A 17505-nucleotide genomic window follows, 5' to 3' on the forward strand; every position below is an offset into this window, starting at 1 on the left:
GCTAGTCTTTTAAAAAGATCAGTAAAATTGAAAAGCCTCTAGCCAGGTTAGAGGCGGAAAAAAAAAAAAGTAGAAGCAAATTAACATCAGAATTAAGAGGGGCCGTCTCTACTAATCCCATAGACTTTAAAAGGGTAATAAAGGAATACTGTAAAAAAAAAACAAAAAACAAACAAAAAAAAAACCTCTATGCCCACAAATTTAAAACTTAGATTAAGTGGACCAATTCCTTGAAAGACACAACCTGCCAAAATTCTAACAATCTGAACAAACCCATATCTATTAAAGAAATAGAATAAATAATAATCTTCCTAAACAGAAAACACCACACCCAAATAGGTACACTGGTGAATTCTATCAAACATTTAAGAAATTATGCCAAATCTCTTCCATAAGATAGACGCAGAACGCTTCCTAACTTATGAGACCAGCATTTTACAGTAAGACCAAAGATCACAAAAACTACAGACCAATCTCTCTCACAGACAAAAATCCTCTACTAATATTAGCAAATCAAATTTAACAATGTATAAAAACAATTATTCTAGGTACGCAAAGCTGGTTCAATATTCAGAAAGTTAATTAATGTAATCTACCACTTCAACAGGATAAAAGAACACTCACTGTGGTGTTATTTATGAAGGCAAAATCCTAAACAAACTTGATATCCAATAATTGGACAGAAGTTTGAATAAATTATGGTAAAGCATACAAAAAAGTATCATAGAGCTATTAAAAATGTTTCATTCACCTAGGAAGATGCTTTGGTTACACACAAAAAAAACTGCAGAGTAATGTATACACCATTTTTGAAATGAGAAAGAATTCTATAAACATGAACATATATACTTGATGCATCATTATAGGTGCAGAGAAAGTCTGGAAGCATAACCAAAATGTTACCATTGGCTAAGCCAGGAGATAGAACAGAGTACGGGTTAGAGAAGGAAGATGTGGAAGTAGTCAGCATTTCCATTGTGTGGTTAACTTGAAATCAATCATGTGTGGCTTTAGAAGTTGAAAGAGTACAGTCCAAGGAAGCAAAAAAGATCCCATGTAGAGTGAACCCTCCTATTCTTATTTTGAAGTTGCAGACATCAAGACCTACTCTGCCTGTATAATCCATAATCCTGGTTACTCCTGCAACTTTCTGATGATCTAATATATTAGCAGTTGATCAGGAAACCTAACTATATCTAGAATAGTTATCCTGATTTTCATTAATATATGACAAAATTTTGGGAAACTTTAAATCAGGTATGAGAAAATATGCTAAAAAATTCCACAAATTCAAAACAGAAACATACCTTTTTTCTTCAGGAGAGCTCATATTTTCTCCATAAAGTAGCAGAATAAGTCCTTCTTCTACAGAAGCAATTCTTGCCAAAATATCAGCTACATGAATTAAAGCTGTTTCAGAGCAATTTGGAGCAGCCTGTACATTAAATATATCATATAATTTTAAGACACACTAACATATCACAGACTAACATTCAAGGGTGGTCATGTAGTCCAATAAAGTTATATTACCACAACAAAAAAAGTTGATTGTTTGGCTGTGAAATGTCTGAATTAAATGTGTCATTAGATTATATTCTCGTACCAGCACAGTTGATAAGGCAAATACATACACACTTTTTACCCAAATCAATTATTAAGACAGTTGAAAAAATTGCTGCTATCACAGTTTTATATGTATATAATTCTAGTTGACAAATGCAGTAGCTCTTCTTCTTTGCCCTGTACTTCTCACTCACTGGGTTCCTGTATATCCAATCTAATTTTATTATACATGGTATCTAATATACTACCATCTCTTCTAAGGGATACCATCCCTTCCTACACCTGGTTGTTGGGTCATGAGTTGTAGGTGTGACTAAGGACAACCAATTCATGGGCTGGCAAATAGCCAATGATGTCATCTAATGAGAAAACATAGGTTGGACCAATCATATTTCCCCACTTTTGATTCTTAAAAGTACTAAAACTAGCTTTACCAGTACATACTGGTAAAGAAAGATGCCAAAAGAAAACAGAAAGTTAAAGATAGATGTATGAAGCAAAGAAGCAAACAACAGCTATGGCTCAAGATTCAGGAGTACATTTCTCAGCTCTGGTATGTGGTTTACGTTTCACAATTTACTTCATGGCATTCTATAATATTCAGTTGTGTATTATGCTCTATTTGTTTCTTCTCTGCTCATCTCGTTTCCCTGAGGTTGACTAAGGTCAAAATACTTTCATTATATCTACTTACTATCCCAGAATTCCATACTTTGTACTACATTCACATAAATGCTTAATGTTTTCTAAATGAGCAATAAATAATGAATACTTGAATGGGTGAGCAGCTGCCCAGCCCATTGAGAGGTGGGCAAAGGGAGATGAAGCTAATAAAAACACTACAAAACACGGACATGGAAAGGCAAAAACCTGTAGCCTACTGATAAAGCTTTAAGTCATTCCCCAGAAATTTAAGTCATAAAAAGTGGAGAGATATATTAGACTGCACTAGTGGTAGCGGTACCAACTCTTCCACCTGTTAAATGTCTGACATTACGCAATTTGCTTCTTTCAGCCTCAGCTGTGAAAGTTAAATTATATAATGTAAGGAAATATACTGTACAACCTGTAAAGAGACATATACGTATGTTCAGAACTGGGATAATTATAAGTTTTTCTAAAGTAGTACTTGTTCTTCATGTAAAACAAAGCTGGCTCTTCAGGAAAATATTTCCAAAGGCTATACAGTTGCCATTAAAACAAACAACAAAACATTCACAAGACTTATTAGATTTGCAAAACAAATAGCTTAATATAGTAACTTTAGTCCTTACAATCTAAGCCTGACCAAAAAAAGTTTAAGATGTTATATGTACTTTTCCCCCCACATTGTCATAACTAAAATCAACTGATTGTATAAACTAAGATTCAAAATACATTTACAGGGAAAATGGTATAATACTTCAGATTATCAAATTTAGAAGTCCCACTGAATATTCACTAATATCCAATTAAGAGACTCTTTAATACTAACCTTGGTTCCTTTCATTAGGTTATGAATAGGCTGAAGAAGCGCCTCGATCACAGTGTTGTTATATAAACATTCAATTGCACATTCTTTTTGATCACAGAGTATACAAAGAATTTCAGTTACCATACTTGCAGGAGAGTAATTCTCTGATAAAAAAGAAGTATTTTTTGAAAATTAAAACTTAGAACATTATTATATCTTTTATTTCTGTTAACTACTGCTGTTCCAAAAAGCTCATCAAGGTTAATTAAAGGATGCCCAAAGGATGATTTATTACCAAATTATGACCTTAAACTTAAGACAATGTTAGCTTAACTTATCTTCAAGTTAATAAAAGTGAGTAAATGATAATATAAATACCAAAAGACACCATGAGATCATTTGCTGTTTGACATTAAAGCTCTGCTTGATAGTGAGAATGTGGTCTGAAACAAATTTACAACTTCTCCCCTCCTGGCAAACACCTTACTTATTGTATTCACTTTTCTTCTTTTTCTTAAAAAAGAAGAAAGTGTCTTCAGGTGTCAAGCCTCGTAGAAAATTAGAGTCATTAAGATAAAACACAGACAAAAAGAAGGCAGAGGAGAAACTTTAATGGAGACTAGAATACTTCTTATGTTACCATAAAACCAATGAAATGAATGAGAATTTTTAAGACTTTGTTTTAAAATATATATAGGAAGACACAGATACAAATAAATATGGGGAACAGTCCCTAAAATAAATATGGTATTTTTAGTTTCATAAATTAACATTTCCAGACACTTGAACTCCTAATATACTGAACAAAATAGTGTTTTACATGAAAATAATAAAGTTTTAAAAAACAGTGCTTTACAAAAGTTAGTAATGTAAGGTTGTCCTAGTAAGATACAAGACTAAAACACCAAAGTTCTTAATTTATACTACAATATTCCATACTCCATAAATACACTAAGCAAATACTTGACAGAAAGGGAAAACAGAAAAGTTCAGTGATTTTTTTAACCAGCTCAAGATGAGAAATGCTGTTTGCAGTGAGAGACTACTGATGAGCATCTGACCATTATTCATTCATTCATCCAACTTTCTGCTACTTTTGAGTACTACGTAGACAAAGAAGTAAATAAGACAAATAGTTCACAAGATGGTAAACCAAGACATTATCAATTATAACAAAGGATAATATTTTTCATAAAGGAAGCATAGTATGCTGTAGGAGCATGTAGCAGGGGTACCTAACCTAGTACTTTATACATGTAAATATCAATACCTTAAAGGCAGAAAAAGTATGAGAAACGTTGTTAGGACTAATAGGCCGTTATAATTGCATGGATAAAACCTACCAATTGATAGATGTATTACAACACTAATATATGACCCAAATAATTTTTTTCTGTGATTCACCTGTGTTCCTCTAAGAATTTGTACCATCATTTCTAAAGTAACTTCCACGTTTAGAATGTCTGAGTCTATAAATCGGGGGCGGGGGGGGAGGCGGGTTGTTATTAAGTGTTTTACTTTGAAAACAAACTTTTTCCTTTGAATATCAATACAAGTTATCTTTTAAATGTTAACATTTTTAAAAAAATTTTATAAGTCAGCCAACAGTTATAAGACTAAAAGGTATTTTTCTGAAAAAAAGAAAAGGTTTTCCTTTGCTTTATTCTTCAATAAAAGACGACCCTGAAAATAAGTACTGGATATAAGCTGAAACAAGCAAGCTGATCAAAACACCCAAGAAAATATAAAGGATATAAAATAGCAATAAAGAACACACTAGTACCTATCGAACTTATCTTAATATCGTTTAAGAACATCTTGATCTTAAACATCAGAATTCTCAGCAAAATTGGTTCTAAATAAAAATATACACCTTAAATATCAGTGAAAAAAATTAAATTTCATGGTTTACTTCCAGGACCAAGGTATTTCCTTTTTTTACTTTTTTTTTTAATAGATCTTTATTGGAGTATAATTGCTTCACAATACCCTGTTAGTTTCTGCTGCACAACAAAGCGAATCAGCCATATGCATACACATGTCCCCATATCCCCTCCCTCTTGAGCCTCCCTCCCTTCCTCCCTAGCCCACCCCTCTAGGTCATCACAAAGTACCAAGCTGTACTCCCTGTGCTACACTGCTGTTTCCCACCAGCCAACTATTTTACATTCAGTAGTGTATATATGTCAATGCTACTCTCACTTTGCCCCAGCTTCCCCCTCCCATCCCATGTCATCAAGTCCATTCTCTATGTTTACCTCTTTATTCCTGGCCTGCAGCTAGGTTCATCAGAACCATTTCTTTTTTTTAGATTCCATATATATACGTTGGCATACGGTAGTTTTCTCTTTCTGATGTACTTCACTCTGTATGACAGACTCTAGGTCCATCCACCTCACTACAAATAACTCAATTTTGTTCCTTTTTATGGCTGAGTAATATTCCATTGTATATATGTGCCACATCTTCTTTATCCATTGATCTGTCGATGGACATATAGATTGGTTCCATGTCCGGCTATTGTAAATAGTGCTGCAATGAACACTGTGATACATGTCTCTTTTTGAATTATGGTTTTCTCAGGGTATATGCCCAGGAGTGGGATTGCTGGGTCATATGGTAGTTCTATTTTTAGTTTTTTAAAGAACCTCCACACTGTTTTCCATAGTGGTTGTTATCAATTTACATTCCCACCAACAGTGCAGGAGGGTTCCCTTTTCACCACACCCTTTCCAGCATTTTTTTGATAATGGCCATTCTGACCAGCGTGAGGTGATACCTCATTGTAGTTTTGATTTGCATTTCTCTAATAATTAGTGGTTTTGAGCATCTTTTCATGTGCCTCTTGGCTGTATGTCTTCCTTGATGAAATGTCTATTTAGGTCTTCTGCCCATTTTATAACTGGATTGTTTTCTTGATACTTGAGCTCCATGAGCTGTTTGTATATTCTGGAGATCAATCCTTTATCTATTGTTTCATTTGCAAATATTTTCTCCCATTCTGAGGGTTGTCTTTTTGTCTTGTTTATGGTTTCCTTTGCTGTGCAAAACCTTTTAAGTCCCATTTGTTTATTTTTGTTTTTATTTCTGTTACTCTAGGAGATAGGTTAAAAAAGATCTTACTGTGGTTTATGTCAGTGTTTTTCCTATGTTTTCCTCTAATAGTTTTAATAGTGCCTGATCTTACAATTAAGTCTTTAATCCATTTGAAGTTTATCTTTGTATGGTGTTAGGTAGTGTTCTAATTTCATTCTTTTACATGTAACTGTCCAGTTTTCACAGCACCAGTTACTGAAGAGACTGTCTTTTCTCCACTGTATGTTCTTGCCTCCTTTGTCGTAAATTAGGTGCCCATATTTGCGTGGGTTTATCTCTGGGCATTCTAACCTGTACTCTTGATCTATATTTCCATTTTTGTGCCAGTACCATACTCTCTTGATTACTGTAGCTTTGTGGTATAGTTTGAAGTCGGGGAGCCTGATTCCCCCAACTCCATTGTTCTTTCTCAAGATTGCTTTGGCTATTCGGGGGTCTTTTGTGTTTCCACATGAACTGTAAGATTTTTTGTTCTAATTCTGTGAAGAATGCCATTGGTAGCTTGATAGGGATTGCAATAAACCTGTAGATTGCTTTGGGCAGTAGAGCCATTTTCACAATTTCGATTCTTCCAATCCAAGAACATGGTATGTCTCTCCATCTGTTGTATCATCTTTAATTTCTTTCATCAGAGTCTTATAGTTTTCTGCATACAGGTCTTTTGTCTCCCTAGCTAAGTTTATTCCTAGGTATTTTATGCTTTTTGTTACAATGGTAAATGGGAGTGTTTCCTTAATTTCTCTTTCTGATTTTTCGTTGTTGGTGTATAGGAATGCCAGAGATTTCTGGGCATTAATTTTGTATTCTGCAACCTTACCAAATTCATTGATTTGTTCTAGTAATTTTCTGCTGGCATCTTTAAGATTTTCTATGTATAGTATCACATCATCAGCAAACAGTGAGTTTTACTTCTTTTCCAACTTGTATTCCTTTTATTTCTTTTTCTTCTCTGACTGCTGTGGCTATGACTTCCAAAACTATGTTGAATAATAGTGGCAAGTGGACATCCTTGTCTTGCTCCTGATCTTAGTGGAAATGCTTTGTTTTTCACCATTGAGTATGATGCTTGCTGTGGGTTTTTCATATATGGCCTTTATTATGTTGAGGTAGCTTCCCTCTATGCCCATTTTCTGGAGAGTTTTTATCATAAATTGGTGTTGAATTTTTTCAAAAGCTTTTTCTGCATCTATTGAGATGATCATATGGTTTTTATTCCTTAATTTGTTAATGTGGTGTGTCACACTGATTTACGTATACTGAAGAATCCTTGCATCTCTGGGATAAATCCCACTTGATCATGGTGTATGATCCTTTTAATGTGCTGTTGGAGTCTGTTTGCTAGTATTTTGTTCAGGATTTTTGCATCTATGTTCATCAGTGATATTGGTCTATAATTTTCTTTTTTTGTGATATTTTTATCTGGTTTTGGTATCAGGGTGATGGTGACTTCGTAGAATGAAGTTTTTTAGAAGAGTTTGAGAAGGATCAGTGTTAGCTCTTCTCTAAATGTTTGACAGAATTCTCCTGTGAAGCCATCTGGGAGGACCAATGTAATTTCTTATGAATAATGCTGCACCTTAATGAAACCTCTTTACTAAACTAGGTCCATCACTCAAAACATCCAGAAAATAGAATATTTTTAGGTGGTTTCTATTTCTCTATTTATAATAACAATAGAAGCAGAATTACCTAAATGACCAGGTGATGTCATCTTTGGACAACTTGGTGAGTAATAGATAAGTTGCGTAAACAGAACCAGCAGATCTGCAAGGGATACTGAATCTTCAAAAAGGAAGGAAAAAAAAAAGTTATTTTCTAGCATATGTTTACAACTTAGAAAAATTTTAACTAAGCTTCCATCCTCCTAATCTGAGGTTTCATAAAGACCGTGGTACAATTAGGGAGAAAGGGGCTATAATCCAAGATTATATCAGGAAGAATAAATTAGACATAGTAAATTAAAAGATAACAAGGGTAAATGATGCAATATGTGCTATGTGAAGGTGTAGTTTTACCACTTATGTTGAACCAATCATTTAATATAAACCTACCATAGAAAGATCTATGAATCTGATCAGGGCTGTTTCAGTTTATTCAATTAGGAGCAGTAAAATTCAGCTTAACATGTTGGTCCAGCTAACTTACCTATATAGCACTGTAGAATAGAGGTTAGCAAACCTTGAGCAGATAGTGAATAGTGTAGGCTTTGTGGCCAGTCTGTCACAAAGATTCAGCTTTGCTCTTGATGCGCTAAAGTAGCCATAGACAATTTGCAAATGAATGAGTGTGGCTATTTTCCAAAAAAAATTTATGTATGCTGAAATTTGAATATTTTTTCCCCACCACACATTAAGTTTTCCCAATAATTTAAGAATATACAAGCTAATCTTAGCTCAAAAACCATACAGAACAGTGTATCAGATTTGGTCTATGGGCTGTAGTTTACCAACACCTGTTATAGAAGCTTACATAAAAAATTTCTGGTGAAAGCACATGTGAATTAAAAGTGAATGCTGACCTATACTAAATACAGTAGGATAGATGTCTCAAAACTGAGTTTTGAGATGATCTGTGACATCTGATAGGCCAAAATGTTGCTGTCAAAAGTCAATTAAAAATGCTAAATAAGTTGGATGATAGACATAAATTTAAGTTAAACACCTGAAACATCACAAATATACATTAATCTTTCTATTTCTGTAAAGTTAACAATATCCTATACAACGGCAGCTCTTTTCTTGAAAGTCATTTCTCTGCATGCCCACTATACGTAGGATTATATGGCAGTACTACATAAAAGTACATAAAACACTTTTTCTTAAGGAGTTCACAATCAACTTAACCATGGAGAAAAGGTTTAAGTAAAACAACTAGGAAACAGTATAAAATGTTCAAAATGAAGATACTTTATAACAGGAATGGGAATATATAGCCATCATATCCTAATTTTGTAAGGCCTGCAAGCTAAGAATGATTTTTCCATTTTTAAAAGGTGTGTAAAACATGTCAGGGTCCTCAAAACCATTCCCAGATTCACTAGGAAGACTCAGAATTAAACATACAGTAATACCCCCAGCTATGATTTATTACAACAAAAGGAAACAAAGTAAAATCAAAGGGAAAAGGCACATAGGGTGAAATCAAGAGCAAACCAGGTACAACTGTCCAAGAGTCCTCTCCCAAGGAATCACACAGAATACACTTAATTCTTCCAACAACAAGTTGTGACAACACATGTGAAATGCTGTCTACCAAGGAAGGTCATTAGAGAGTCAATGTGCAAAGTTTTTTATTGGAGACTGATCATATGCATAAGCACTCTCTGCCCAATACATACCAGGATTCCAGACACCCAGAAGGAAAGCAGGTTTTCAGCTTAAAACACATTGTTTGTATTAAGAGTGGCTCACTGTGCCTAAAATGTTATTAGTTCTGGCAACAGTGAAAAATCCAAGTTCCTAGATGCCAGCCAAAGTCCAGCCTTGCAAGCAGCCCTTTCTAAGGATAGTAGTCTCTTGCCTAATGCGTTAACTTTTTTGCACATGCATGCGTGTGCATATATACACACACAAAGAATATGCAACAGAGACAGTATGTGGCCCAAAAAGCCCAAAATATTTATTATCTGGCACTTTACAGGCAAAGTTTGCTGATCTCTACTCTGTACTATATTCCTAGAATAGACAAAAGTTTTAAGGAAAGTAAGGAAGACAACTAACAGCATGTGAATTCTGAAGGAGAAAACTTTAAAAATGGGACTTAGGGTAACAATAATATGGTAATATATCATATGGTACAGGGCTTTGCAGTTTATAAAATACTATTCCCAAACCTCTTCTCTGTGATCATCTCAAATATTCCCTGAGTCCAGCACTGATATTCTAGTTTTTACAGATAAAGAAACGAATAGTTCAGTGATTTGCCCAAAGATCTCAGCTAGTTTTTAGGGGAACCAGAACTTAAACAAGGACTGCCAGCTCTGTATCCAGATTTGGATCATCCAGTATATCTAGGATTTTGAAGGTCAGAGAAAAAATGAGGAAAACATTAAAGACAGGGAAAATAAAATTATACATATAGGAAGAAGTACATACTGAAAAACAAAAAAAAATAATAACACTTCGATATGTAAGCCTGTCAGCAGAACAAAAGGTACGTTGCTCAGTACCCTAGGAGAGACCAAGCCAAACCTCTAAATTTTAAAAATCCATAGCACAAATCTTACCATACCTGAACATATTCATACCTAATTGCACTTACCTTTTCTATTCTTCAGCTTTATAGGAAATAGCTTTCTGCCTTGTGTATAGATCAATAATCTTCCTAAAAGGCACAGTGAGTGAATGAAATAAATATATTGTAATTCTTGTCCTGAGTAGTAGAAAGTTTTCTGCTTATTCCCTTAAAAGAAAAACAATTACATTTGTTTTAATGTCATTATATTTTACAGTAGTTATTTCATTAAACAAGGCTGAATATTAAACAAGGCTGCAGTCTATAATGGAGACACTCGGTGTAACTTTTTTTAAACATTCTTTACTGTTTCCCAAGAGACTTTAAGACACCTAAATCTGAAGAAAAGCATTCATAATAAAATTTGTCAAACCTCAGAAAAGTACAACATGCATACAGTGTTCATTCTAAAACAAACACCATAAGATTGTTAGTTATCTCTCATTATAAAGATACTTCAAGTTAAGAAAGGAATATAAAACATTACTTATTGTTTAATTCTACCAATTAAAAGCCAGTACTACAAACGATATTTATAACCATGTTTGCAAAAGAAATTACAATCTCTAAAATACAGACTCCTTCTAACATATATCATTTATTCACTCATTCATCCATACATTCGAGATCTATTGAGTACCTCTTTTATTTAAGACCCTGAACTATTTGCTGGTGTCAAAAACCAAGAAGCAGCATGAAACTGGGCTTCCAATTCAGAGTACGGCAAACAGCCTGATACACACAGAGCATAGCGAGGACAAGTAGGAGAAACAAAAGCTAGAAGGTAGCTGATCACATACGACTGAGCTGCAGAAAGAGTACGGGCTTTATTATAGAGGCAATTGGGATGATATTAAAGGGTTTCAAGCAGGAAAGGAATCAAACATGCATGTGGAAAACTGACTCTGATGGCAACATGGAAAGGTGAATGGAAGAAGGCCAAGGCTTAAAGTAAGACTCATCAGGAAAATCATGAACAAAAACCTCCATAAGAGAAAAGAATGGAGAACAGCAGACAAATGTTTAAGGAACTGAAATCAATATGCCTTAACCAGAATTACATGCAGACCATGAAAAGATTAAAAAATTTCTCAAGTTCCTAACTCAAATATCTGTGTACATAGTAAATTCTTCTTCTATTTAATTCTGAAGAAAAAATGTTTAGAAAGAGAATAGTGATTTCAGTCCTTGATATTTTAATATTGAAGTTGCCATGGATCTTCCAGATAGAATACTAAATATAATGAGTACATTGGTCTGGAATTCATGAAAGGAGTATAGACTTAAATATTTCGGAGTCATCACTTATATATATAAATATGTAATATTTGAAACCATGAGAATGAATGGGCTCCTTCAAGAAAGAACAGGTAGACTAAGCTGAAAAAAAAAATAAAAGGCAAAACTTTTGTGAGTACAGACATATAAAGAAAAGAGCCTTTCAAGTGACTAAGAAAAACTTATTAGATGAGAATGAAGAAATCAAAGAGTGGTACTAGGAAGATGAGGGGAAGGGTCAAGAGAGGCGAATGCTATAAAATGAGGGCAAGAAAGAAGAGAAAGTTAATAATGGGAAGATCACTGCACCATAGAAATAAAAGCCTCGTTTCCATGGTTGAGAAGTGAATAGGCGGTAAGAAATGGGACCTGGGTACATATTAAACATTTGGAAGGCCTTTTTTCTTAAGGGAAGCAGAGAGATGTGAGGTACATATGAACTTGCTCAGTTTTTTATATGAAAGATATGAGTAGGTTTAGAGAATGCAAGGAAAGGTACCAATAGAAGGGGAGACAAAACAACAAATGAAGCAATGTCCTGGTTCTTAAAAAAAAAAACAAACAAACACCAGATGCAAACAGAATCAAGAACAGTCGAATAGATCAATCTGGAATGGAAGGATTACTCTTCATTGTAGCCTGGAGAAGGGAATACTGATAAGGGCATATAAATATGCATCTGTAGGTATAGATGCAGGACATTTGGGGATTTCATATCCAAAATGTTCCATTTTTCTCAGTAAAGTAGGATGCAAGGTTTCCTCGAGAGAAAAGTAGGCAGGAACAAGGCCTGGGGGGGTTTGATGGGACTGGTGGAACACTGAAGAAAGAATATCTAAGTTGATTCCAAAGCAACACAAAGAGCCATGGAAGCCAGAGAAATACATCAGTGCACCATCAATTTAACGTTACAATGCTCTCTGTTAAATTTTCTGAGGACCAGAGATGATCTAAAGTTGAGTAAGTGCAGGCAGGAAACTCTGAAAGAAAGCAAAAATTTTGAAAGAAATGTCAAAAGAATGCAGTGAAGCACCCAGAGGTCTTCACTAGATAGGGAAAAAATCAAAGCCATGAAGGGCTGGGAGAGTGGTAGAGGGAAAAAAAAGCTAGATACAACATTTTAATACTAGATTAGAAAAATTTATGAATCTACAGATGATAGAATATATATATCAACTTATATATCTTTTTTGTCTCTCGAAGTTCTGGCTTCTGTACTTTCTCCTCTACTACAAAATACTTATCTATTGAAACCTGTTAATAATTGGTCTTTGACCATTTTCCTTGAGTTAAGAATTTACTCAGGGATAAAGAAAATTATAAGATATCTTCATATTCTCAAAGAACTTAATATTTGCTTAGAGAAGTGACATAAAATAGAATGATAAAAGACATCAAATTCACATGGCAAGTTGTGTGATGTAAGCAAAAGGGCAATAAAAATTCACACTAGGCAAAGGAAGCTTCCTGAAAACAGTTTATTCTTTCACAATAAGTTTTATATCATTGTAGGGCATTATGGATAGTGGCAGCTGGAGTAGGAATAACAAAGTATACAGGCACTGGTATGCCTTCTAAGAGAAGATTCATTTTAATCAATAACTAGATATGAGATTGGATAGATACATTAGGGCCAGATTATGAAATAACTAGGATATTTTAGCTCAGACTGAGGATAAGCAGAGAAGAATCAGAGTGGGGTGACATGTCCAATAATAAGGCAGTATTTTATAAAACAGAAACTTTCCTCCCACTAAAATGCATAAATGGCTGATATATTCATTCTTTCTTCCTCTAGTGTATTATTGCAGCATAACACACTAGGACATACACCGTGGTATGAACTGAAGAACTGCAGATGGTAAGATTCACTACAATAACCTCAAATGTAGATTGGCTATAAAAAGTCATCATTATGGTATATCTTAAATTTGTGGAAAGTATTTTGTATTAGCAAAAGCAATCTAATTTATCATGATATTAAAAAATAAATTACTAAGCTATTTTTATTAACAAAATTTACCATTTTTAAAATGTAACAAAATATCATACTTACCACAAGGCTTTGAATGTCCCAAAACCTCATCAGCTTTCATGGTCTTACACAACTCAAAGTACTGAACACACTGCTGAACTGCTGTAGTTATCTAATAAAATAATAGCTTATTAATTCCAGAAGTTTAAGTCCACAAGTCCATGTATTAAAAGAAGTTAGTCAAGGCTATAAAATATGCTGGGAAAATATTTAAGAAAAATATTCAGAAAATCTAGAATAGCACCTTTCCAGGCCATTAAAGCTCAGTCTCCCCAGTTACATTTTAACTATGGCATCATTCTGGGAAACACAGAAAATATTTGTAAACCAACAAATATAACATTGTCACAATGTTGGTGTCAAGGCAAAAATACAACTGTACTTTACATTTTATGGTGAAAGATGCAAAAATTCTGGCCATGACTTTAAAAATTATCTTGCCAATACCCCCAGCTCCCTTGCCTTTGAGTTTTTTCTTCCTACTTAGCCAGCAAAATGTGAACTGGATCTAGCCTTCATTTCTATCTTAGATACCAGAATTGCTAAAAACTATAAAAAAAAAACTCAATCCAAAGAACAGTCATAAAAATTGACCTCCAACTTCTATACCCAGCGATTCTCTGATAGTCTTTATTCTACCTCCTTTTCCCATTCTCCTCAAGCAGAGATTTCCGATCTTCTCCCTTTCTTCTGCACCTACATACTTCCTGTAGATGCCCTCTCATTCTAACTCTCAAATAAAATAGAGGCCACCAGTGAGACAAGGAGTGATAACTGTTAGATCTGGTAATAAGAAGGTTTTTGGTGACTTTGAAAAGATCAGTTTCAGGGGAGTTTGGGGAATAAAACTAACTATAAGGAATAGGAATGGAAAACGTAAAGGCAGCTATAGTACAATTTTCACTTGCAAGAAGGCTGGTTGTAAAAGAAAAAAACGAGTAAAACATAGGGGTGGGATCTTAGAGTCAAGAATGAATTCCTCAGGTTGGAAGGATATGGTCATGTTTAAGTAAATAGAAAGTTTGACTATGCAGGAGAGAAAGGATAATTGACAGAAAGGTGTCTAAGAGCAGGAGCAGCTAGGACCTAAGTGGAAGGAAGGGTTAAGCTTTAGATGGGAAAAAGATGGAGGTTGTGTGGATAGAGGCAAGTTCATAATCATGGAATCAAGGAATTGATAGATTTCCTAGTCTCATTCATTCTTATGGCCTCAGTTTCATGCAAAAGAGTTAACACAGCAGGATTTCTATCATTAGAAAGGCCTGCTTACAAGATTGGTCCTTAACCAGCATCTGGGAACTTGGATTTCAGGAGCTTCCCCCCATTCTAAGAACTGTACCTAAACTGTACAAACAATGTGGTTTATGCTGAACGTCTGTTTTCCTTCTGGGAATGTGGAATCCCTGGTGTGTAGCAGGCAGAAGGTGCCAACATGATTAACCCCCAATTTAAAAAGAAAATGGGCACTGAGTCTCTAATGAGCTACCCTGGTAAACAACATTTCACATGAGCAGTCACAATTTGACACTGGAGAAAATTAAGTGGAGTCCTGTGTGACCCCACTGGCAAAAAAGACTCTTGGAGGCCCATGCTTGGTATCTTCCAGACTTTACCCAATGCGCCTCTTCCCTACACCAGTTTTGCTTTGTATCTTTTTTCTGTAGGAAATCATATCTGGGAGTACAACTATGTGCTGACTCCTATAAGTCCTCCCAGCAAATCATCAAATCTGGGGGTGGGCTTAGGGAACCCCCTTCCATATCTATGTCTTATCTAAATCAAACTTTAGGATCCAGATCAATAAAATGAAACTTCCCCCCAGAAATCTGGATCTCAAACTCGATATGACCAAAGAATGATAGACATTCAAATGAGTAAGTCCTCACCGAAACCCCTTTCAAAAAACGAAGTCCTCTAAAACCTACGCTCTAAATATAGTACTCCTGAGTCCATCCATTTATCCCAATACACTGTCATAGCCTTAATTCATGTTTCCATCATCTTTTGCTTGGATTACTGCAAAGCCTCTTAGGGGAGAAGTACTGAAGTAAAAACTATCTCCACCTAGCACTTTCAGCCCATTTTCCAAATTTTCCAAAGCCCTAATATGATATTACTTCAGTACATGAAAATCTATCAGTGGCTCACTAAACCTCCAGAATAAAGGCCAATCTCCTAAATTTGACAATAAGAACTTTTTAATGATCTAACATTAGTCTTATTCCTCTCATCCTCCAGATGTCCCCCTCCGCAGCCACACACACACGCACAGAGAAATACATTTACCTGTGTAAAAGTCTGTCACCAAAAGCCAGTTCAACATGTGACCAGTCAAATAACCAATTCATTAAAAGCAAATCCACTAAAAATCTCACCAGTCAATGCATACCAACTGAATTTGAAACACATTCAAACCTGAAATTAACAACAAACTCATTTTTATCTGCAAAAGGGAAAGGGCTTAAGATTCCCCTTAAGTAGCTCTTTCCTATTTTTAATGGAATTATGAGGCCCTATCCTGCCTCATACATGAATGAAACAAACTGAGGTCAACTGGCACAGACCCAATTTAAAGCATCTAAGAACTTTTCAAAAAACATCATCCACTTAATATTAGCTTTCAGGGAACTGATTTTCAGGAAATTTCTCTAATACTAGTTCACATTTCTCTCACCAATCTATGTCCAGCCATATGAAATATGTGCAGTTTCCAAGTGTACTATGTGTTTTCCAATCCCTAAAGCCTTTAAACATGCTATTCCATGGCCCTGAAATATTTTCCCACCACTACCTTAACCATCACCCCTCTTTCCCAGAATAACACCTACTCATTAATAAAAAAATTTCCCACTATCCTTGAAAATGAGCAATTGTTCTATAGATAAAAACCAGAACCATATTTCTATATAACCATGGTTAACAGGTATCTAGAACAAGTTTAAAACCTTGTTAATCATGACATGTCAACAGATCTCAATGAACATACTTTTGTAAGCAAACCAATCAGTTAGCCCCTTTCTTCTAAAAGTCAGCCAACAACAGACACATTCCAGGAAATCTACAGTTGGCATGAACTCACTCTCACCTCTGAAAGCCCAACCTGAGTTCCAAGTTTTCCCCGAAATTTTATATTAACAATCTGCTTTGCCTAATTAAGTAAGCAATAAACTCAGTTTTATGCATTGTTTCAGATACTCAACAGTGGTCTTAACCCTCAATGATTCTGGAGCTTACATTGAGATTACCTTGAGGATTCTCATTTGGCATCATTCCATGGGGTCCTCAAAGAAGAGTGTTCACTGGGTCCCCAAGTCCCATACTTTGATAATCCTTCAGATCTGCCACCACGTGAGTCTGTCTCAACAATGATCTAAGCTTCAACTTGGTTCACTGAGTTCTCATTGCTAGATTTTATTTTCCTTGGATTTGTAATGAAATAGGTCTTTGTACAAAGTGGCCTTTTGTTTTGGAGGAGCACCATTTGGTCAATAGTTCTACTATTAACCTGCTTATTCTTCTGTGTTCATTTTGCTTTTGTTATTTGTAGACTCTGAACTCCTGTGTTCTTTTGGTTTAGCTTGCATCTACTGAATATATAAAGGAGTGTTCATAGGAAACAAAAGGAGGCACAGTCCAGAAAGTCTCTAATCCAGTCAATCAAATCCAAGCCAGCCCTGAGATGAGTGGCTACCAGCAACAAACTCATGCAAAGACAACTGGTCAAACTGCCTTGGGACTTCTAAAAAAATTTCATGAGGACACTCCCTGACTTGTCAATTCTTGAAAGAGGGGAATCAATGATCATCATGTCACCAATCACACAGCCCCTCCCTAGCTTCTGCTTAGT

The 17505-nt window shown here is 35.1% G+C and overlaps 1 protein-coding gene across 4 annotated transcripts in view; it reads right to left on the reverse strand.

Annotated features, from left to right (window-relative positions):
• Positions 1-17505, reverse strand: part of TBC1D32 (TBC1 domain family member 32) — a 182397-nt gene that overhangs the window by 125069 nt on the left and 39823 nt on the right. For all 4 annotated transcript variants that reach the window (XM_079939019.1, XM_079939017.1, XM_079939018.1 and 1 more), the window contains 5 exons: positions 13680-13770; positions 10373-10513; positions 7802-7894; positions 3038-3180; positions 1308-1435 (listed from right to left, as the gene is read on the reverse strand). In XM_079939019.1, the coding sequence (XP_079795145.1) occupies positions 1308-1435; positions 3038-3180; positions 7802-7894; positions 10373-10513; positions 13680-13770 (596 nt within the window). The remainder of the gene's footprint in view (positions 1-1307; positions 1436-3037; positions 3181-7801; positions 7895-10372; positions 10514-13679; positions 13771-17505) is intronic.

The sequence above is a fragment of the Stenella coeruleoalba genome, assembly GCF_951394435.1.
Source record: "Stenella coeruleoalba genome assembly, chromosome: 12".
Taxonomy (NCBI): domain Eukaryota; kingdom Metazoa; phylum Chordata; class Mammalia; order Artiodactyla; family Delphinidae; genus Stenella; species Stenella coeruleoalba.